This window comes from Eutrema salsugineum, unplaced genomic scaffold (genome assembly GCF_000478725.1).
Source record: "Eutrema salsugineum unplaced genomic scaffold, Eutsalg1_0 scaffold_2, whole genome shotgun sequence".
Classification (NCBI taxonomy): domain Eukaryota; kingdom Viridiplantae; phylum Streptophyta; class Magnoliopsida; order Brassicales; family Brassicaceae; genus Eutrema; species Eutrema salsugineum.
Window position 1 is genome coordinate 6,817,689 of NW_006256829.1, and position 22,009 is coordinate 6,839,697.

At 39.0% G+C, this 22,009-nt stretch overlaps 5 protein-coding genes across 8 annotated transcripts; 2 read left to right on the top strand and 3 right to left on the bottom strand.

Moving 5' to 3' along the window:
* Positions 1-2,342: 2,342 nt before the first annotated feature.
* Positions 2,343-4,469, bottom strand: LOC18018967 (tubulin alpha-3 chain). Its single transcript, XM_006400475.2, has 5 exons — positions 4,204-4,469; positions 3,891-4,105; positions 3,613-3,812; positions 3,000-3,508; positions 2,343-2,907 (listed from the first exon to the last, which is right to left on the bottom strand). The coding sequence occupies exons 1-5, from the start codon at positions 4,314-4,316 to the stop codon at positions 2,592-2,594; spliced, it is 1,353 nt and encodes a 450-aa protein (XP_006400538.1). The 5' UTR covers positions 4,317-4,469; the 3' UTR covers positions 2,343-2,591.
* A 3,136-nt stretch (positions 4,470-7,605) lies between these two features.
* On the top strand, positions 7,606-9,722 carry LOC18018969 (tubulin alpha-3 chain). The gene is made up of 5 exons (XM_006400477.2): positions 7,606-7,862; positions 7,961-8,175; positions 8,254-8,453; positions 8,559-9,067; positions 9,160-9,722. The coding sequence occupies exons 1-5, from the start codon at positions 7,750-7,752 to the stop codon at positions 9,473-9,475; spliced, it is 1,353 nt and encodes a 450-aa protein (XP_006400540.1). The 5' UTR covers positions 7,606-7,749; the 3' UTR covers positions 9,476-9,722.
* A 92-nt stretch (positions 9,723-9,814) lies between these two features.
* LOC18018971 (ethylene-responsive transcription factor RAP2-11) lies at positions 9,815-10,597 on the bottom strand. Its single transcript, XM_006400476.2, has one exon. The coding sequence runs from the start codon at positions 10,580-10,582 to the stop codon at positions 9,815-9,817; it is 768 nt and encodes a 255-aa protein (XP_006400539.1). The 5' UTR covers positions 10,583-10,597.
* A 1,377-nt stretch (positions 10,598-11,974) lies between these two features.
* Positions 11,975-18,306, bottom strand: LOC18018970 (importin-5). The gene is made up of 20 exons (XM_006400478.2): positions 16,966-18,306; positions 16,545-16,748; positions 16,357-16,461; positions 16,201-16,266; positions 15,958-16,122; positions 15,717-15,791; positions 15,469-15,623; positions 15,195-15,330; positions 15,042-15,111; positions 14,832-14,959; positions 14,700-14,756; positions 14,188-14,373; positions 14,000-14,092; positions 13,650-13,735; positions 13,487-13,553; positions 13,345-13,411; positions 13,128-13,264; positions 12,919-13,010; positions 12,756-12,822; positions 11,975-12,656 (listed from the first exon to the last, which is right to left on the bottom strand). Exons 1-20 carry the CDS (start codon positions 18,196-18,198, stop codon positions 12,498-12,500), a joined length of 3,348 nt encoding a protein of 1,115 aa, XP_006400541.1. The 5' UTR covers positions 18,199-18,306; the 3' UTR covers positions 11,975-12,497.
* Positions 18,307-19,244: 938 nt separating this feature from the next.
* LOC18018972 (peptidyl-tRNA hydrolase, mitochondrial) lies at positions 19,245-21,952 on the top strand. Of its 4 annotated transcripts, none has more exons than XM_006400479.2 (9): positions 19,245-19,571; positions 19,753-19,938; positions 20,043-20,127; positions 20,227-20,294; positions 20,618-20,668; positions 20,772-20,845; positions 21,014-21,072; positions 21,169-21,245; positions 21,347-21,952. In XM_006400479.2, the coding sequence occupies exons 2-9, from the start codon at positions 19,831-19,833 to the stop codon at positions 21,479-21,481; spliced, it is 657 nt and encodes a 218-aa protein (XP_006400542.1). In that variant the 5' UTR covers positions 19,245-19,571; positions 19,753-19,830; the 3' UTR covers positions 21,482-21,952. The 4 variants fall into 4 exon arrangements, with proteins under 4 accessions (XP_006400542.1, XP_024011854.1, XP_024011856.1 ...); XM_024156086.1 differs by having other exon boundaries at positions 19,245-19,447; XM_024156088.1 differs by having other exon boundaries at positions 19,249-19,275.
* Positions 21,953-22,009: the final 57 nt, after the last annotated feature.

Here is a 22,009-nt window from a genome sequence, read left to right on the forward strand (position 1 = left end):
AAATCTTTATTGGCAAAAATGTACAGGTTGTCACATACAACAAGTGTTTGGGGACCATTTTAAATAAATTCAAGAAAAATTGCAAGTAACGAAAACAGAAATCTTTCACAAATACCATCTTTAATACCAATTGTACTTCTCATAGCTTGTCCCTAAGAAACACACATCTCTATTTAGAAAATCCAATAAAAAACACAATGGATTAAGTACAAAGTGTTTTATGATTAACCTGATTATTAGTACTATCAGAAACATAAATTATTAATCTGATTCAGTTTAGGATCCTATTTTTTTTGTGAAAATGCTACAGAGCACAGATAAATGACCTCAACCGAATCGCTTGACATCATTCCCTCCCTCAGGCAATGATACACATGTGATGAAGACACCAGGCTCCACTTGAGCAACCCATTCTTTGGGCTCATCCTCTTCCTCCATCAACACTGTGGACTCTGTCCTGCCACTCATGGATTCAGTTGGTCCTTCGCCATTCAAAAGCCCTTGCAACCTTAACTCCATTTCCTTTCCCAGAATCTTCAATTTTTTTAGCTTCCGCTTCGAGCTCTCTTGTACGCATTATGGAACCTCTCAGAAGCTGCAGCATCCGAATCCATGTATTTCCGTGAGACGACCCCGATCATGGTTTGCAGCCTTTATAAGCACATGATGCTTTTACTGCCATGTCTTTTATATGAAGATCCACATACAAAAGTTACGTGATTTATGACAATATTGAGTACACAAAGAAAATCATATAGATGAAACTATGAAAGGAGGATACAATATGCACTTGGCTTGCAATACGACAAGCTGTCAAAGCATCATCACCTGGAATCATAAGAACAGGATAAGACATCCAGTGTATGTAATCATTTAAGAAATAATGAGCACTCTGCAAAACAACGACATGAGGGCTGACAAACAAAAAAATCAAAGAACCAAAATTTATAAGCTGTACTGAATTATATACCTGCTTTGCTGGTAATATTTGAAAAAGGAACTAAATGAACCACCAGTACTGTTCAGAGGTCGACCAATCTATGAGTGTGTGCATTATGAGATACACAATATGAATTGCCAAATTATGGGATGAATTCTTCAACTCCAAGAAAATGGTGGCCAAAAACTGGCTTTCCTTTATTCGGTTTATAAAAGGGATTCTGATCTTCAAGAAGGTGCGCAATAGGACTGGTGTAGAGTTTAATTGTTGAGAGACAAAAAGCCACAAAACTCTAAATATCAAAATTCAAGCCTCTTTAACAAGCTTCTTCAGAATTTCAATCACCCATCGCTGTTATCGGAAACTTGAAGCAAATAGTGATAAGGGACTTATAAATCATATTCGATTCACAAAGTTTGCAGCTTTTTCTAAAACAATGTACTGATTGAACTTTACAATGAAAAGCGCTTCAAACAACAAAACCATTCACGACGAACAAAGCTCCTTTAAAAAAATCAAAGAACAAAACCCAGATAAAAGAGACAGCAATTGAGAAGATGAAGAAGAAAACAAAAATTTAAGAATCGGATTTCATATGTTTTTCATAGTAGAGAGGGTATAAATGGAGTGGATATAAAATACATTAAGGACAGTGGAATCAATTCGAAGGAGTAAACGTTTCTGGAAAAGGAGATCAAAAATTACAGAAGGTGGATCGGTTCAGGTGAGAAGATGAAAAGATGTGATTTGTTTTTTTTTTTTTAAGGTGACACGTGTCATTTCATGGAATGATGACGTGTCGCTCTTTGGAGAGAATTCCTTCTTCTTTTATATATAAGATGATTGGAAGACAACTTGTCATTGGTACTAGGGCTATTCCTCCTACTCAAACTTCTATGGAAGCTGAAGTCGAAAGCTTTAAGAATGGTCAATATATGGTCTCCTAGAGTATAATCAAGTCAAAGTGAAACCTCAGGAATGGGTCTTGAAGTATCTTCCATGTACTACTTATATCCATGATATTAGGAAGATTCCAAATGAGTGTGGTTTCTCTTTAAGCAGATTAGCCGTGAAGCTAATACTGATGCAGATCACCTAGCCAAGAAGGCTAGACATAACTTGCAAATTCATGTAATCAAATGGATGATGTGATGTTTTAATCAATGAGATACTTTGACGACAAAAAAAAGAATAGATTCCCAAAAAAATGTTTTAGGATCCCGACTTGGTGGAACATACTATCTAAATGTACGCAATTTTCGATCCTACCGATCCCATTTGGGAACACGCATCACTCTCCCAACTCTTCTTAACCTACATTTTCCTGATCAATCCATGTAACTTTGGATCTACGAATCAATGTAAAATAGAACATATCTATACAAAGTCCCGACAGACAAGATTTTACATAAAGAAATAAATGGACATTGCAAGAAAATAATGAAGGTTTGGTACAACGAAAGCTTGATAATGAACTCTGGAACTCACAATGGTCGCTCTACCAATGAATTGAACCGAGATTGAAGCAAGACATGGCGTAGAAAGTGCAACGGAGATTGTACAGGATTAAAACAAACATGTAATCAACAAGAATCACAAAAAACAGAAAAACGAAAAAACTTTTTGGTTGGGCATTCGTTGAAAGAAGGTGTCAATAGTCTTCACCTTCATCTTCCTCGTCGTCTCCACCTTCAGCACCAACTTCTTCATAATCTTTCTCCAGTGCAGCCAAGTCTTCACGTGCCTCAGAGAACTCACCTTCCTCCATCCCTTCACCAACGTACCAGTGCACAAACGCCCTCTTTGCATACATAAGATCAAACTTGTGGTCGATCCGTGAAAACACCTCCGCAACTGCTGTGTTGTTGCTGATCATGCACACAGCTCTCTGAACCTTAGCGAGGTCACCTCCAGGAACAACCGTTGGAGGTTGGTAGTTGATTCCACATTTGAACCCAGTTGGGCACCTGCAAGACAAAACCAAAAGAACTGTTTATTAAAAACAACATCAATGGTAGAAACAAACAATAGCAAGTTTTGTTTCATTTGAAGATTATACCAGTCAACGAACTGAACAGTCCTCTTTGTCTTAATAGTACCAACAGCAGCATTGACATCTTTGGGAACAACATCTCCACGGTACATCAAACAACAGGCCATGTATTTCCCGTGCCTTGGGTCACACTTGGCCATCATGCTAGCTGGCTCAAACACGGCATTAGTGATCTCAGGGACTGATAACTGTTCGTGGTAAGCCTTTGCAGCTGAGATGACTGGAGCATAAGACGAGAGCATGAAATGGATACGGGGATACGGGACAAGGTTGGTCTGGAACTCAGTGATATCCACATTAATGGCTCCATCAAACCTCAGTGATGTGGTCAAAGATGATATGATCTGGGATATCAACCTGTTTAGGTTTGTGTAGGTTGGCCTCTCGATATCTAGGGATCTCCGGCAAATGTCATAGATGGCTTCATTATCCAAGAGGACAGCGACATCGGTGTGTTCAAGTAGGGAATGCGTTGAAAGAACACTGTTGTAAGGCTCTACAACAGCAGTAGAAACCTGAGATCAATAGGCAAAGCATTGAGAACCATAGATTCATAATGTATCAAGGAGACGAACACTAAAGAAACATGTAGTGTAAAGACTTCTTTCTTAAAATTTACCTGAGGAGACGGGTAAATGGTGAATCCAAGTTTAGATTTCTTTCCATAATCTACAGACAAACGTTCTAACAACAGAGAGCCCAAACCAGAACCAGTTCCACCACCAACAGCATTAAACACCAAGAATCCTTGCAAGCCAGTACAGTTGTCGGCAAGTTTCCTCACACGGTCAAGGCAAAGGTCCACAATCTCCTTCCCAACTGCAATTATAATCAGATTAAAGGACCATTTACAGAATCCTTAAACTTATATAGAAGAAGCATGAAGTGGTTTCTCACCAGTATAATGGCCTCTAGCGAAGTTGTTAGCAGCATCTTCCTTTCCAGAGATAAGCTGCTCAGGATGGAAAAGCTGACGGTAAGTTCCGGTACGGACTTCGTCGATAACAGTGGGCTCAAGATCAACGAAGACGGCTCTAGGGACATGCTTTCCAGCACCAGTTTCGCTGAAGAAAGTGTTGAAAGCATCGTGCGCAACTCCCACTGTAGTATCACTGCGAAGGAGCAAAAGAAGAACGGCTATTAGGTTCGTCTCTCACAAAAACCTTGGATCCAAAGAAACCAAACAGAAATGGCGATTAGGTTATAATACCTGGGCATCATGCCATCGGGCTGGATCCCATGTTCGAGACAGTAAAGCTCCCAGCACGAATTTCCGACTTGGATCCCTGCTTGTCCGATATGAATGCTTATGATCTCCCTCATCTTCGCTCTCAGAAACCCTAACTATTTGATTCTCTGCGACGGACGGAAATCGAGAACGGAGAACGAGGGAAATGAGGCGGTGAGCGAGATCTTCTTTTCATTGTTTTTGGGTGGAAAAATTGATTATTTATGAAAGGGAATCGATAATTGGTTGGGGTCCGCCAATTTGTGACAGCCTGCCTTAGGAGGCTGGGATAGACAAAATACGTGAGATTCGATCTGGATCTAGATCTCGGGTTTTTGATTTTTGATCCGGTTTGTAACTTACCGGGTGTAGATATTTTCACGAGCGTGGAAAAAAACTCTTAACCGAACCAAATCGCTCTCTTGGGTTTTGAAATTACATTGTGGTTTAGGTCCTGTTCGTTTTTGGATGCTGCATCTAGCTGCAAATGTCCAAATGTTGTTCGTTTTTTCAAAAAAAATTTGTGTTTAAATACAGCATCTGGATGCAAATTGATTAGCATCTCGAAAATTTGGATATTATAAATGCTGAAAAATAGAGAGTTCAGATGCAGCGTTTGCATCTGGTTCATGTAAAAACGAAAAATCTTGATTTCCCACCAAAACGTTAATTTTTGGTTTTTTGCCAAAAACAAATACTCTCCGTTTCCCGTTAAAGACGAAAAATCTCGGTTTTTCGTCAAAAAATCTCGTTTTTTCGTCAAAAACGAAAACTCTCGGTTTCTTGCCAAAAACGCAAAATCTCGATTTTTTTCTGCCAAAACAAAAAACTCTCGTTTTCCCGCGAAAACGCAAATCTCGATTTCCCGCCAAAAACACAAAATCTCGATTTCCCATCAAAAATGAAAATTTTAGGTTTCTCGCCAAAAATACAAAATCTCGATTTTCCGCCAAAAACGAAAACTCTCGGTTTCTCACCAAAAATGCAAAATCTTGATTTTCCGCCAAAAACAAAAAACTCTCGCTTTTCCGTCGAAAACGCAAAATCTCGATTTCTCGCCAAAAACGCAAAATCTCGATTTCTGCTAAAAAAGAAATCATCTCGGTTTCTCGCCGAAACGCAAAATTTCGATTTTTCGCCAAAAACGTAAAATCTCGATTTTCCATTAAAAACGAAAACTCTTGGTTTCTCGCCAAAAACGTAAAATCTCGATTTCTTGCCAAAAACACAATATTTTCATTTTCCGTCAAAAACTCAAAATTCCAGTAAAAAAAATTCCCGTCAAGTATAAAAAATCATGTTTTCCCACAAAAAATGCAAAAAAAAAATTATGTATTTTTAAAACTTAATTTGGTAAAAATATTATTTATTAAAAAATAATAATTCTTTTTAGTCATTTTATATATTTTGCATCCAACTATTTTTTTAAATTCACAAACGAACAATTTAGTATCTAGACGTAGCATCTTAATGCAAAACCTAGTTTCAAAAACAATAAATATCTAGATATTGTATCTAAATGCTGATCTAAATGCAAAATCTAGATGCAGCATCTAGATTAAAAAACGAACAGGCCTTAGTGGTTTAACTTTTGGGTTATCAATTTAATATTACGATATTATGCAAGTGCCAAACCATACATTTTCTAATCTGTAAGGTTGTTTTAATCTGTAAGGTTGTCTTGTGATTAGGATATTAGGATATTTTTTATTCTGTTTTAGATGTTTTTATAAGTTGAATATATTCATGACTCTTTAAAATCGTGTCTTCAAGTTTTAAAATAAAAGGTTTTCATTTATTTTTTATTTTTTTACTAGGCCAAGTTACAATATTTATGAGACTTGATCGACGGGATGAAAAAGACAAATGATCAGAAAAATGGAAATATAGAAAGCCCATATGAATTGGTCACGTTTGATTGTTTTTTTTTTCTTTGACCTTTTGCAAGATTTGGTCACGTTTGACTAATTTAGAAAAGATAAACAGTCTAGTTGCTCAGCTGTAATGGATGGAATAACGATTAGTCGGTTCAATTAAGTGGATTGATTTAGTTAGTAGTTGGACAAACGAAGTGGATTACTATATGTTATTGTCCTGAGCGGTTATGGGTTAGGTAACTGCTTAGTTATTTGGATATAATGGATTGAGACAGACAAACAATTACCATATCTATAGAATTCACGTAGCCGGTTTTTTCGTCAATTCCCGATCACATCATTAGCTTATAAGAAATATGATGATGATAAACGTCACATCTTAGGAACTTGTAATTCCTTAATGCATAGCCTAGTAATAGCCGAGATTAAGCTTTAACTTATCAAAAATATATTTTGTGTAAGAAACAATCAATATTCTTGATTGCCTTCTAAACGCAAACAAGCTTAGCAACGTGTATCTTGTTCATCTTAGGCTTCTTGACAAAATTACATCATAATGCATGAACTGTAGTCTGTAGATTGGAGAATGAGGTTTTTGGTCTCGAGTTACCTTATACTAACTCAACCTGATATGCAAATGCAGTAGAGATAGCTATCAAAATTCTTGGTTTATCCCCATGATTTTGTTCAGCAGCAAAATCGTCAACATGTAGTCTTGATTCCTCAGCTTGAATCCAATACCGTACAACCGTTATTTTTTGTTCTACGCTCCATTAATCACACCATCTGGTTACCTATGTGTTGCATTAAAATATGTTCTCCCATACTAGAAAAGAACTAGCGCATGCATTTCTCTTTGTTACCATCTTTTTTTTTTCTTTGTTACCATCTTAGCCCTGTTAATTTGACAAAACAAATCTACCAATAGGTTTAAGCCATAATCAATGTTCAACATCATAATATAATAATCATACGCTTCAAAACAAATATTGTGATTCCTGTTTAATTAAGATTTGAATTCGAAAATCAATTTTTTTTGAGGAAATCACCAACAATCAACCATACTAAAATCCTTTCCATCTGCCTAGGCTATTCGTAACTATTCTAACATGCAACTATGAGTTAGAAGTAATGCCTTAATAGCAAAAACACAATGAGTTCTATGAGAACATTTTTGGATGACTATAACGGAATTTTTTTTACCTTTTGCAAGTTTCTAGTTTATATAACTGAAATCTGTATATTATAGTTAGTGTTATATCTTACATTCATTTGTGATATAATATAGGGTATAAGAAAAATTTCCATTCAGGCTTTCAAAAACTGTAAATGGGTTTGCAATTTCGGTTTTCACCTTGCCAGCCACAATTGAAAAACTAGCCCACGAACTGGATCGTGTGGGCAATATTATCAAATTAATCCAAATTCGGACAAAAGCGAAGCCGTGGGACCCAAGGCAGGCTGGCACAACTGGGCGGACCCCAACGAATTATCAAATCCCATTCATAAATATAAACCTAAAGGGGCCAAAAAAAAAGAGAGAGAGAAAAAAAAAGAAGATCTCGCTCACCGCCTCATTTCCCTCGTTCTCCGTTCTCGATTTCCGTCCGTCGAAGAGAATCAAATAGTTAGGGTTTTTCTGCGAGCGAAGATGAGGGAGATCATAAGCATTCATATCGGACAAGCTGGGATCCAAGTCGGAAATTCGTGCTGGGAGCTTTACTGTCTCGAACATGGGATCCAGCCCGACGGGATGATGCCCAGGTCTTATAACCTAATCGCCATTTTCTGTTGGTTTCTTTGGATCCAAGGTTTTTGTGAGAGACGAACCTAATAGCCGTTCTTCTTTTGCTCCTTTACAGTGATACTACAGTGGGAGTTGCGCACGATGCTTTCAACACTTTCTTCAGCGAGACTGGTGCTGGAAAGCATGTCCCTAGAGCCGTCTTCGTTGATCTTGAGCCCACTGTTATTGACGAAGTCCGTACTGGAACTTACCGTCAGCTTTTCCATCCTGAGCAGCTTATCTCTGGCAAAGAAGATGCTGCTAACAACTTCGCCAGAGGCCATTATACTGGTAAGAAATCACTTCATGCTTCTTCTAAATAAGTTTAAGGATTCTGAAAATGGTCCTTTAATATGATTATAATTGCAGTTGGGAAGGAGATTGTGGACCTTTGCCTTGACCGTGTGAGGAAACTTGCCGACAACTGTACTGGCTTGCAAGGGTTTTTGGTGTTCAATGCTGTTGGTGGTGGAACTGGTTCTGGTTTGGGCTCTTTGTTGTTAGAACGTTTGTCTGTAGACTATGGAAAGAAATCAAAGCTTGGCTTCACCATATATCCATCTCCTCAGGTACCTCTTTTTGCCAGGATCTCAAGGAAAAACTCATTACATTACATGTTTCTTTAGTGGTATATTATGAATCTTTGGTTTTAATGCTCTGCCTTTTGATCGCAGGTTTCTACTGCTGTCGTAGAGCCTTACAACAGTGTTCTTTCAACGCATTCCCTACTTGAACACACCGATGTCGCTGTCCTCTTGGATAATGAAGCCATCTATGACATTTGCCGGAGATCCCTAGATATCGAGAGGCCAACCTACACAAACCTAAACAGGTTGATATCCCAGATCATATCATCTTTGACCACATCACTGAGGTTTGATGGAGCCATCAATGTGGATATCACTGAGTTCCAGACCAACCTTGTCCCGTATCCCCGTATCCATTTCATGCTCTCGTCTTATGCTCCAGTCATCTCAGCTGCAAAGGCTTACCACGAACAGTTATCAGTCCCTGAGATCACTAATGCCGTGTTTGAGCCAGCTAGCATGATGGCCAAGTGTGACCCAAGGCACGGGAAATACATGGCCTGTTGTCTGATGTACCGTGGAGATGTTGTTCCCAAAGATGTCAATGCTGCTGTTGGTACTATTAAGACAAAGAGGACTGTTCAGTTCGTTGACTGGTATAATCTTCAAAAGAAACAAAACTTGCTATTGTTTGTTTCTACCATTGATGTTGTTTTTAATAAACAGTTCTTTTGGTTTTGTCTTGCAGGTGCCCAACTGGGTTCAAATGTGGAATCAACTACCAACCTCCAACGGTTGTTCCTGGAGGTGACCTCGCTAAGGTTCAGAGAGCTGTGTGCATGATCAGCAACAACACAGCAGTTGCGGAGGTGTTTTCACGGATCGACCACAAGTTTGATCTTATGTATGCAAAGAGGGCGTTTGTGCACTGGTACGTTGGTGAAGGGATGGAGGAAGGTGAGTTCTCCGAGGCACGTGAAGACTTGGCCGCACTGGAGAAAGATTATGAAGAAGTTGGTGCTGAAGGTGGAGACGACGAAGAAGATGAAGGTGAAGACTATTGACACCTTCTTTCAAGGAATGCCCAACCAGAAAGTTTTTTCGTTTTTCTGTTTTCACTTGTGATTCTTGTTGATTACATGTTTGTTTTAATCCTGTACAATCTTCGTTGCACTTTCTCCGCTATGTCCTGTTTTAATCTCGGTTCAATTCATTGGTAGAGCAACCACTGTGAGTTCCAGAGTTCATTATCAAGCTTTTGTTGTACCAAACCTTCATTATCTTCTTACAATGTCCATTACTTTAGGTACAGTCTTGTCTATTAGGACTTTGTAGAGATGCTTTCTACTTTACATTCATGGATTCAAAATTACATGAATTGAAAAAGAAAATGTAAGATTAGTTCATGTAGGGCAGAAGAGTTGAGAGAGTGAAGGGAGATCCCAAATGGGATCGGTAGGATCGAAAATCGCATATTCTGCATTCATGTTATCAAAGTAACTGTTGGCTCCATTCATTGCATATAAAGATGCAGATATCTGTCTTTCGATTTCAGCGAGACCCGAATGTGGATCGGTTGGGTGTGGATTGTTGAGATGTCCATGTGCTTCTTCCCCTCCCTGAGTCAAAGGAACCTGATGGTTGAATCCAGAGACAAGGGGCCAAGAGTAAGGAAGCAGGACATTCTCGTTTTCTGGTTGTAATATAACCGATGGATCAGGGCTGTACACATTATTGATTGGCACCACTGTGGTCGTAGTGGTGGTGGTGGTGAGACTAGTAGCAGTCGAAGTGTTGTAGTTGATACTGCGTTCCGCAAAAGAAGAGATGGGTTTCTTTTGTTGTTGTTGTTGTTGTTGTTGTTTCATGCTCTGCTTCTGGTGAAGAAGATTTCTAATCTTCAAAGACAGTTGTGAGTTGTTTGGAAAATGGTTTGCGAAATTGGTGCGAGTATTGGAGCCACGTAGGAGACAGGCAGCTTCGTCGTAGGCTCGAGCAGCTTCTTCTGCGGTCTCAAAGGTTCCGAGCCACATTCGTATCTTCTGCGTCGTGTCTTTGATCTCAGCCACCCATTTTCCTGAAGGCCTTTGCCTAACTCCCACGAACTTGGTCTTGTTGTTGCCTTTGCTCTTTTCCTTTGTTTTCTGCTTTTGAGTTGTTTGATGTTCCATTTTTTTTTTTGGTATATGAGTTGGTATATAGACGTTGATATATAACTATTTATAGGGATACATATGTTAAGTTTTTCATTTTTGTGCTCGTATGGTTTTGTGGCCAAGTCTTAGTGGGTGCCTCGTCTTTTTAAAGACCTGTCGTTATTTTAGTGATGATACGAATACGATTTTATAATGGTGGCTTTTTACCTTGTTAGGTACAATTTGAGAATTATTCAGAGGTTTTATGTAATGTGGGTTCCATGTATTAATTACGTGCGCACCATTTTCTAATTTGTTAATGTAAATGAATAAAGTACAAAAGACAAATGTATGATGTGTTTGCCTTTGAAGACTCAAGTAAACTTAACATTTCTCGTTTTAAAAAAGTAAGCTTAATACGTAGAGGGAGCCCTCAATAAAAGAATTTAAAGAGATTTTTAAAATGCAAACATATTGCAATGCCGACCAACTATATAGTTAAAAACTATGATCCTCACAAAAAAAATCAAAAAATTAGTGGAATCCCTCTAGGAGAGCTGACACGAGATCTCTTAAAAATCTTAACATTAAGTAGACAACTAGCAACCTGAAAAATGGTGTCCCAAAGGTTTTCTTTCAGACTTTCACCCTATTTTGTCTTTTGGCAATCTTAATCACAGTTGTTGCTAAAGGAAACAACAATAGAAAGCTAATATCTTACCGCAGGCAATATTCTCCTCTTGCACCCCGATCTATCTCGTCACCTTGTTGCTCCTTTGACTCCGGTCAATTAATCTCATCCTCTCGTTGCCTACTACTACTACAGGAGATCTCCACCCTCACTGCGCTCCAAAAATGGCAGAGTGTATCCACCTCCTCCTTCCGGCAAACCATGGTGGTGGTGGTGGTTGAGGGGTTAAGAAGCATGCAAGCAGCAGCTTAGGAGAAGACAAAAATTAGTAGTCTTACCATAATTTTATCACTGACAAATTGTTATCTGAAAGAAGTTTGCCTGAAAACATTAAGAATGCATTCTTAGTGTTGTCTTAACTTTGTTTGACGTCTCTGAGTTTGTCCCTTTTCTTTGTGACTGCAGCTTCTGCGTTCAATCGGTTTGTTTAACCATTTTTTTTTGTAAATTGTATTGATTCTTTTTTTACTGTATTTCCAATATTTTAAAACGTCTCGCCCGATGATTATCATCAAGTGTGCAGTCTTCGATTATGAATTAAGGACTTCTTCTTAAAAATTCTTTAAGATCCCGATATTTAATATAGAAACCACTCTTTTCACTTGCATCAAAACAGTTTCCTATAAACAAATGGCATATTTTAGCGGCTATTTTTCTTGTAATACTGATTCCGACACCATGTTGTTTAATAAGTTATAACCTCCAAGATTAGTCTTTATAGGGTTTATGATAACGACTTAACAATAAAATATAATTTCTTTATTTAAGAACGGGCAAGAGTTTCCAAAAGAGTACAAATCAACAATGGCAATGAGAGAAAAGAATAATTTCTTCAAAATTCTCAATTGCATACAAAAGAAAAGAAAAAGAAACTCAAAAATCAAATCCATTCTCTGTTTTGTTTCTCGTATAAGCACCAAAACTTCATCCCTCTCTCAAACCCAAACCAACATCAACACGAAACCTGTATTTTTGGGAAACCATACCCAGTTTCCCAATGACACTCTTTCCACGAATATGTAATTTCACAATCCTTCCTTCCCCTTCTAATATACACTTCCTACCATCAAGATAGAAATTTTCATTTTTTTTTGATAACTTCTGAAGGACTAGACCCATCATCATCCCTCCCAAAAAGAAATGGTGAAAAATGCTAAAAACTGTAAACACAAAAATGCAAAACTGACGACGCTTTTGTGGTGGAAATAGAGCTTACAAGACTGTAAAAATGAACAAAAGAGACCCGGATTGAAGTTGATTTCAGGAGGAAAGCATGGATTGGAGAGCAAGCTGCTGCTCGGGTTTCAGCGCTGACCATGTTGAGGCCAACGCCGATGGCAGTGTCTGCTGAAGATGCCTTAGTATATTAATCATACGACCTGCTGTTTCTTCTGTCACTACATCTTTCCCTGTAAGCACCTGCCCGCCAATATACACACATTGATTTCTCTGTGAGTATAATAATGCAAATATCCACGAATAAAAAAAATTGTCTATGAAAGCGTGATTATAACAAACCTCAGCAAAAACCATTAAGATTTTCGGAAGATATTGGTTATTGGGCCCTAAAAGGTCCTCATCTTGCCTGCAAGGTTACCATCAATGATGGCGTTTAGATAGGCCATAAGGAATGAAGAAAAGTGAAGGGCTGAGTAAATTAGAATATAAACCCATTTCTTACCTCTCAACCATTGAGCACAGCTGATCATGAACCACTTTGGCTTCAATGACATCATTACTTATAGGCAAACAATTCAACCAAGCAGGAAGTACCTAATAAAAACCACAACAAAGTAACTTGTGATCATCAAAAGCAACCACATGTATTCGTGCGGAGCAAGCAGACAGAGATGGTGAAACCGTGAAACCTTATAACCATCATAAGCTTACCTGAGAAGAATCGATACTGTCACGATGAAATTGGCAGATCTTTCCCACAGCAGATACAGCATTATCATATGCCATGGCATTTTCAGATTGCCGAGCATTTGGCTGCTGTATCACAACATTTAATCTTGACAGAGCCTCTGTTGAAACAAAACAAACAGGTCTTACTACTTAGCTGCTAAGCCCCCAAAAACTACCAGTGGGCAAAGGTATACCATACCTCCAACAAGAGGCTTGAATACAGATCCGCCAAACTCAGCACAAACACCAAGCCCATAAACGGCAGCCTGAAATGAACAAGATAGATCACAAAAAATAGTATTCAGCTCCAAAATACCAGATTAACAGAATGCAGAATATACCTGTCGAACTTCTGGGCTCTCGTCATTACAAGCTTCCAGTACAAATGGAAGGTAAGTATCATAATATCTGGCAAACAAATAATAGGCAAAAAAATTGACATCAGAACACTGATAACAGAAAACCTACTATGTACAAAGATCCTGTGAATGCATATACACTTACTTAAAGGCAGCATCACGGCATTGTTCTGCAACATCATCAAAGATGCATATAGCAATCCTTCTCTCCTCAGCTGTTTTATCCCTTCCCTGAACTCACGAATACACATCCCAAAACCAACAATCAATAGCAAAACAGAAAATCCCAAGGAGAACTTAGACTAATTTTGTATATAGAGCCGTGGCCACAGCCTAAGACCTAAAAATATTCACCTTACAAGATTGTCAAAAATTCTACAATTTTTCACTTGTATTATACCAATTCAGTTATACGATACTCTCAACTATAGAAATTCTCCACTTAATATAATGCACCATCCAAAAGAGAAGACTTCAGTGTAGATGGCCACTTACCCACATAGGAGTTAAGTAAGAGGATAATTCATCGAAGAAAGGCAGAAATGAGGCCTTGAATGTCTTAACCAGTGTTCCCAATATTTCACCGACCTATGTACAGAAATAGTTCAAGTAAGCAATAAGAGCCTAGAAGATATAACCTCATTATATTTCCATTTGACAAGGATGAGTCGCAGAAAACTTACCTGATCAAAAATCTCTTCCTCTTGCTCATTTTCCTCCTTAATAAGCTCTCCCTCTTCAGCGTCAAAATCTTCAGCATTGGCCCTCTCTCCCCTCTCTCGCTTCCTACTAGAGCTTGCGGTCATAACTTGCTTTACCTCGTCAACAATGGATCTAATTTTCCCTTCATCCAAGAGATTTCCGGAGATCTGAAATACAGTGACAGGTTATAAGATACCAGTTTTCCAATGTCTACAATTTACTTTTAGAGGCACATAATAAAGACTTGTTCAAAATAAGCTCTTTATTACATACCCTAAACCTAAGGACAGCATGAAAATAAGGCCACCTGAAAAGTAACCTATTCTTACTCTAGGTTAATAACAAAAACCAGCAAGACTACCAAAGTAAATGCAGCACTGTCAAATGGAAACGCTGAGACTGACGCAAAGATGCACAACAAAAGGATAATTCTAAATAAGCTTTTTTTAATCACATACCACAAGTTTAACCAAAATTGATAATGATAAGTTACCTGCAAGCACTCATTGATAGCCTCCAACATACTCACACAGATCTCTGTATCAGGTTCCTACATAAAATCCGATCATCAGCACCATGAAAAAAGGATCAAAGCCAATAAATAATGAACAGAACACAGACTAACTTTATGCAAAGCTTCTAGCATGGCCGGAATAATGTAGTCCGATAGCTGCTTCAGATAGGATAGATCGCGCCCTTGAGATATGCCTTTCTCTATTGCCAGCTTGGCTGAGCGCATTAGCTCCGGCATGGCTAGAAAGAAATATCATCCAATTTATTAGAAACTTGTGTTCTAAAGATCAAAGATATATAGACGATATATTTACTGATATACCTGACACAGCTGCTCTTCTAACTTCTTCGTGAAAATAGAATTTTAGCAAAGGAACAAGTGTAGGTGCAACCTACAATTTACAAATTCAGTCTACGCAATCCCAAGAACAATAGCGGATACTGACAAAATTTAGAGTTATTTAACCATACTAACCTGATCAATCCAGGGAAAAAATCCTTCTTTTAACTCATCAGCATAGCAACACAGCATGTTGCAGGCTGTGGCTTTTTCCTCTAGGACACTTGTTTTAATTCCTATTCTTTTGTCTCCAAGGATAATGGTCTCCATACTGCATCAAAAGATGTATTTAGTACAAATTACCACACATCCATACGCGATGAACTCATAACCCCTCTGTTTTACCATAGGTTATGCTTTTTATTATTTGAGACATCATAATCAGAGGAAGTGTAAAGACGAATTAAACCTTTCATCATCAGAATCCTCTGCTTCATCATCTGAATCAGCAGATGTAATTGTTACATCTGGTTTTAGTTGAGCTGACTGAAGCAAAGGAGGCATCACAACACTCATGTATGGGAGGAAATCCTGACCTAGACACTTGCAAAGCCTAGCCCATGCCTACGAAAATGTAAGGTAAATGTAAGCAAGTAAATTTACCTATATCAGTTTTAAAATAACATATAGGCCTAGCATGTTGTAATCAGAATTCACCTGTAACATGTAACTCGTTATTGGATCATCTGCCTCCATCTCAGACCCTTGCAATGACATAAGCACTTCCATGACCTAGGGTGGACATGTAAAGTATAATCATGCGAGAGATGAATAGGAGGAAAATAATATAGAAAGCTTGCCGGCATTAATCTCTAGTAGAAAACAAGATTGCCGCATATAGCATCAATTTTTTAAGAAAGTGCATATCGATTAGACCCATGCATATCGATATACATACCTGCCTCGCATCATCCCTAAATCTGTCCTTCCCAACTGCCATTCCAACAAGACTGATGCACTCCATGGATTTGGCACGAAGCATCCTCTTAGATTTGTCAGTTGCGTTCATCAAAATAGTTTTGAGATAAGGCATGACAGCATCATAGTATTTTTGGAAGTGTTCCTAAAAATTCAGATTATGTTAGATCAAGAATTGTATCTAAAGAAAACAAAAAATGCAGCACAATTTCTGCACATATACCTGCGATGAATCAGCAACGGAAGCAAGAGCTGTTAAAGCTCCTTCTTGCACCATTTGTTTACCATTCTATCAGAAACACCATTAAAAGTGTCAATAATTTAAAACTCAGTAGAGTGCAGTTATTTATTTTAAAATAAATTTGCACAATGGACTTACTTGCAGTAACACAAGCAACTTGCTCACTACTCCGTCTAAATAAGGTGCCAATATTTCAGGTGTACAATTTTCACTGAAGTTGAGTACTGCTGAAGCAGCATGAGCCTACATGAGGTCATGTGGTAGTTTGCTTTAGAAAGTGACAGAAGATTATATAATATGATATACAGGGTTAGCGGGGATCTAACCTGCACTCGTGGATTCTGGAAATCATCCATAGCAGTAGCAAGTGCGGGGAGCACTCTCTGATGATGTTGGTTTTGCAAATCTGGACCCAAATCTGTAGACAACTGTCCAATTGCATTTATAGCTGCCCACCTTACGCGAGCATGAGGACTTTGAAACTGGCTTAAAACCATGGACACCACTTGCTCCAGATTTTTTATCATCACCTACATCAAGTTGAAGATATTTTCAACATCAAAAGAAACCCCAAAACTAATGTAAGAGTTTGGCAAGTCCTCCCTAGATAAACGATGTCAAGAAAATTGATTATCAAACATCCCACTGAAAGCAAAAACAACAAAACCCTGAACTCTACCGAACAATAAAGGAGAACTGTTACCGTCTTAAGACAGGTAATACAGTTGCAACCACTAAACAGTTTACCTTTGAGCAACCTTCAGCAATCTGAGCAAGAGCAATCAAGGAAGCATGGTGTTTCTGCCACTCAGAGGCAGCCAAGTAAGCAGAAAACTGGCGGTATGCAACTGGAACAATGGTGTTCCCTCCCAAAGAAATTGCTAACCGATCCAAACACTCTTGACCCATGCTGTAGTTGCTCGTCTCGCCAGCGTCCTCGTCCTCGGTCTCAGCGCTGTACCAAGCAGGATCGTCCTCGATATCCTCGAGCATCTTCATAAGAACCGCAAACAACCTGTCGATGAACTGAGGGAGTTTCCTGACCATCCCAGGGGCACGCTCACGGGCCTCAGCAAGAGTTACCAAAAACTCAATCGCGAGATGACGCGTACTCTCCTCGAGGGAATCAGCCTCTGCGATCTGAAGCATCGAACCAACTATGTCAAGAAGCTGCCGTCTGAGGAACCGTGGCTCGGTACCAGCCAATTCGATTAAAAGCTCGAGTGCCTCCTGCGCAGTTGCTTCGTTCCCGTTGTTGAGGGATTCGGTCAACGTCCTGATCATCGCAGGGAGGACATCTTGGAATCTATCCCGCTCCGTCGAGTTCGTCAGACACTGAACGAAACTAATCACGGCGTTTAGAGCGGCGATTTTGACGTCGGAGCTAGCAGAGTTACTACTCAAGCACTGGAGAAACACGCCATGGAGAAGCTTGATGTGAGGGGTCAGAGTCTCCCCAACGTACTGAGACAATTGCGCCAGGACTAAAAACGCCGATTCCTGAAGTTTAGGGGAATCAGAAGATACGCACTGGAAAACGAACGGGAGCAACTCCGGCCATCCGTTCTCCGGAAGGATCCCGGATGCAAGTTCGGAGACAGTGTCGCAAATCTTCTTAGAGATCGATTTGACCTCCTCATGCTGAATACAGGACATCATCGAGGATTTGAGAGAGGATTGAGTGGAGAGGGAGAGACGCGGCCAGAGATAGGCGTCATCGCGTGTGAGCAGCTTGCGGAGGAGAACGGCCGCCATGGCACGACCTTCAGGGTGAGGAGAAAGCTGGAGGAGATGAGCAAGCTTCAAGGCGAGGGTATCGGGATTGCTTTGCTTGGCGAGATTGAAGAGAGCCTCGGCGGAGGAACGTTGCTCGTTGGAAGAGGACATGAGGTGGGAGATGAGCGTCTCGAAAGGCGCCGAATCGGAGCCGAGGACCATCGCGAGTTGCGCTTGCTGAAGCTGATTCGCCTCGGAAGCCATGGCAGGTGGCGGCGGGAAAAACTAGGGTTAAAAAAGCGCACTAGCTATCTCTCTCCCCTTAGGATGCGAGTCTAGAGAGAGAGAGAGTAAGCGGATTGAGGAGGAGAGCGAAGAGGGATGAGGTTTCTGAAGAGATAATTATATATTTATATTTTATTTCCTTTTTTTCCAACTATTCGTGATTTGAGGTGGTGGGCCGTGGGCCTAATTAAATTAAGGAAAGAAAAATAAAAGCAAGCAATGATATGTCATTAGCTGTATTTCAAGGGTGGATGATAAATCGATAACCAATGCGTGTGTCCCATTTATTTACGTATTATTTATCAAAGTTGGCTTTTTATTTTACATATATTGAATATCATAAACAAAAATATGATGAAACTTGGTAAAAACTTTAGATTCCACTATCTAAAATGTAATAAGGTTTTGCCTGGTCAAAGGGAAAAACATTTGTGGATGTTTTTTTTGTTATTCAGAAACCGCTTGGGAAAGATGCTGCTTTCTCTCATATTAAATTGGATATGGAAAACGAAGATATATGAGTGGAACTAGGCTATTGAATACATAGAAAGTTTACATTACTCAAAAGTCATTTTTGGTTCCGCGATCCAGGAAAATATTAGTTTCGTTTTTGATCATATGAGAAAAAATTGTGGAGGCAAACCCAATAGTGGAATTTGGAAATTGAGGATCAGGAAAGCATTAAAAGAATTTATGCAGTCGGTAGAAGTGTGATAAAGGATGACATGTTTCAAGTTTGGTTGAAAGAGATCTACAACTTGTAATCCTTAATATCCATTCTTAAAATTTCACCAAATCTTCAAATATCCAAACCCCTTAATAATGATATTAATTGAGTTTGAAATATAAATACCGGTTGTTTATAAAATCATTTAAGGCAATTTAAAAATATTACGAAAATGGGGTTTTTTTTGGGTCAACAGAAAAATGGAGAGTTCATGTGTCACACACTTTACGATTAATTTTCTTTTAGTGTAAGCCCGACTAGTTATTGCATTTTCAGAACCCAATCCATTGACCGTGCCCATCCCTAAACCCCTATTTTCCGACTAAATTGTGAGTCAGTCGTTCTCTGTTTCCTCTTTTCAACTCCTCCTCTCTTCTGCTCATCTCTTCTCTCATTCTGTCTCTGCTTTCCCGGTGACTTTTGTATCTCTTTCTTTATGCAATTCGAGGTTTGCATATTTACTGATTCGAAGAACCGATCGAGGCTTCTTAAACCCAACACGTGAGTTGGGTTTGGAGCTTTCTGTCTATTCCTGTTATTTAGTTTTGTCGGAAATTCTTTTGGTCTCTCCTATCTCTGGAAATTTGATAACTTTTCTTATTTCTCGGTTTATAATGAACTGCGAGTAAGTTTCTAGTTTCGTTATGATTCCACAATACAATAGACTACAAATAAAATCAGTTGCTTGTCGAGTTTTACGACATTGATTATAGTACTAGCTTCTGTCGAAAATTTACATAGAGCAGTTCCGATTTGGAGTATTTTATACACTAATCTGGATGTGTATCATTCTCTCTCTTTTCCAGATTGTTTGCTTTTGAAAGTTTAGGGATTTAGACTGTGAGAAGTTCCCAACCTTGACTGGCTTGGCAGATCCTTAAGCTATGCTGAGTAGGTTGTCAAGGCGTTGCTACTGCAATTCTGTTCATCGCCCATGGCTGTTTCTGGGATTGGGCAATCCCGGGGACAAATACAAAGGGACTCGACACAATGTACCCCTTTTTTTAATAGTGATAATGCATTTAAACAATTTAGATTTGGTCGTGTTGATCTCAAATATTTAGATGTTACCTGCTCTTGTTTGATTACTCTGCAGATTGGGTTCGAAATGATTGATGTTTTTGCTGAGTCAGTGGGGATTCAGATGAACCTGGTAAATTTCAAGGCTATAATGGGACAAGGTATGAAGTTACATTAAGTTTTTCTCTGGTGTGATGAACAAAAACTGTGTGAGGTTGATGTTAATTAAAGGCTTCCATTTTTGTGTTTTCTCCTCTCAGGTTTCGTGGGAGATATCCCTGTTATCCTGGCAAAGCCGCAAACCTACATGAACTTGAGCGGTGAATCAGTAATCTGCTTCTCCCATTCTTTCTATGATACTTTAAAAACTTGTGTAGATTATGCCATCTAGGCAAATAAAATAGTGAGGCGTGATGAGAGATGTATTCTTGAACATCATCTACATGTTTTATCCATCGATATTTAAACCAAGGTTAGGTTTGCTCTGCTTGTTCGAAAGACATATAGGCCTGATGAGAGATGTATGGTCATAAAAATCTATTGCTTGCCAAGTGTCTATTATTCCAATTAACTCATCTGTATTTATCAATATGTAGCTTCTTAGCTTTGGTTGATAGTGTTTGTAACTGTGCCTCTCCTTATGTTGGTCAGAGTGGACCTCTTGCGGCTTATTACAAGTTACCTCTCAGTCGTGTGCTTGTGGTAATCCTATTACCGTTTTTGGCTCAATGCCTAACCATCCTTATGACTTGTTTCGCTGGAGGACACTTAATTCCATTGTTATTCTGGTGGTTTGGTGATTTAGGTGCATGATGACACACAATTGCCATGTGGTGTTCTCCGTCTTCAAGAAAAAGGAGGCCATGGATGTCACAACGGGTACGTGTATCCCTTTCTTTTTGACTGGTCATCAGTAACGTTCTTTACATTTCCCTGGTTCTCGAAAATCAATTTCTGTCACATGTTTTGGACCGTAGTGTATACCATCATAATATGTGAATCACCATATTAAAAACTCTCATATGTTAATATTTGTGTTGTCCTCAGGTTAAAAAGCGTAATGGCCCATTTCCGAGGCAACAAGGAATTTGCAAGGCTACGAATCGGTTAGTTTAGACCTCTGCTCCACCTAACATTTTCTCTCCCTCAAGAAGAGCTTTGGTTCTAATATCCAGATATTATTATTATCCAACAATGGTAAGGAATCGGAAAGCCCCCGGGACAAATGGACCCAAAGGCGTTCTTGTTGCAGAAGTTCAGCATGCCAGTTCGTGAACTAGTAAGTCTATGAGCATTTGTTGATAGTGAAAGATTGTGGTTTATATGAAAACACTAGGAAATGAATTTTTGTTTCTGTGCGCTGTGTGATTTGTGGGAAAGATGGATGGAGCTTTAGCTGAAGGAGTGGAAGCTCTGAAGCTGGTCTTGTCTAAAGACTTTGGAGAAAGCTGGAGAGTGTTCAATGTGGAACAGAAGTACAAACACCTGAGACAACACACAGTAATGGCACCTTGACCAAAATGCTCTCACCAAGATGACTACGTTTCATCAAAGATGGGTCAAAGAGAAAAAGATACAAAAACAATCTGAGACGAACGAATTTACCAAGAAAAAGTGGACGAAACTGGCCATTTGCTGTCAACTTCATTGCTTTTGAGTAGTCCGTCTTAAAAGAAACATCACACTAACCAACCTCATGCTTCTCCAACGAACATGTCACAGCCCAGTCAAGTGCTTTTATCTCCGAAAACTATGAGAAATGTATTTTAAAAAGAGGTTTATAACAAAGAGAGACACATGGAACCGGTTGAGTAGAAGCCAATAGCAAAATGCTTAAGCTATGGTTTTTTTACAATGGAGAGTGTCGCTGAATATTAGCATTTTTCGAGTCATCTTACAGGCTTTGCTATTTTATCAGTTTTTTTTGGTTTTGTTATGTTTTACCGAAACTTTTGTATGCTCTGTTTTTGGAGCTTGATTCTTTGGTTATGGAACTTAACATTTATTTATCTATCAAATATATTGAGTTGATACCATAATATT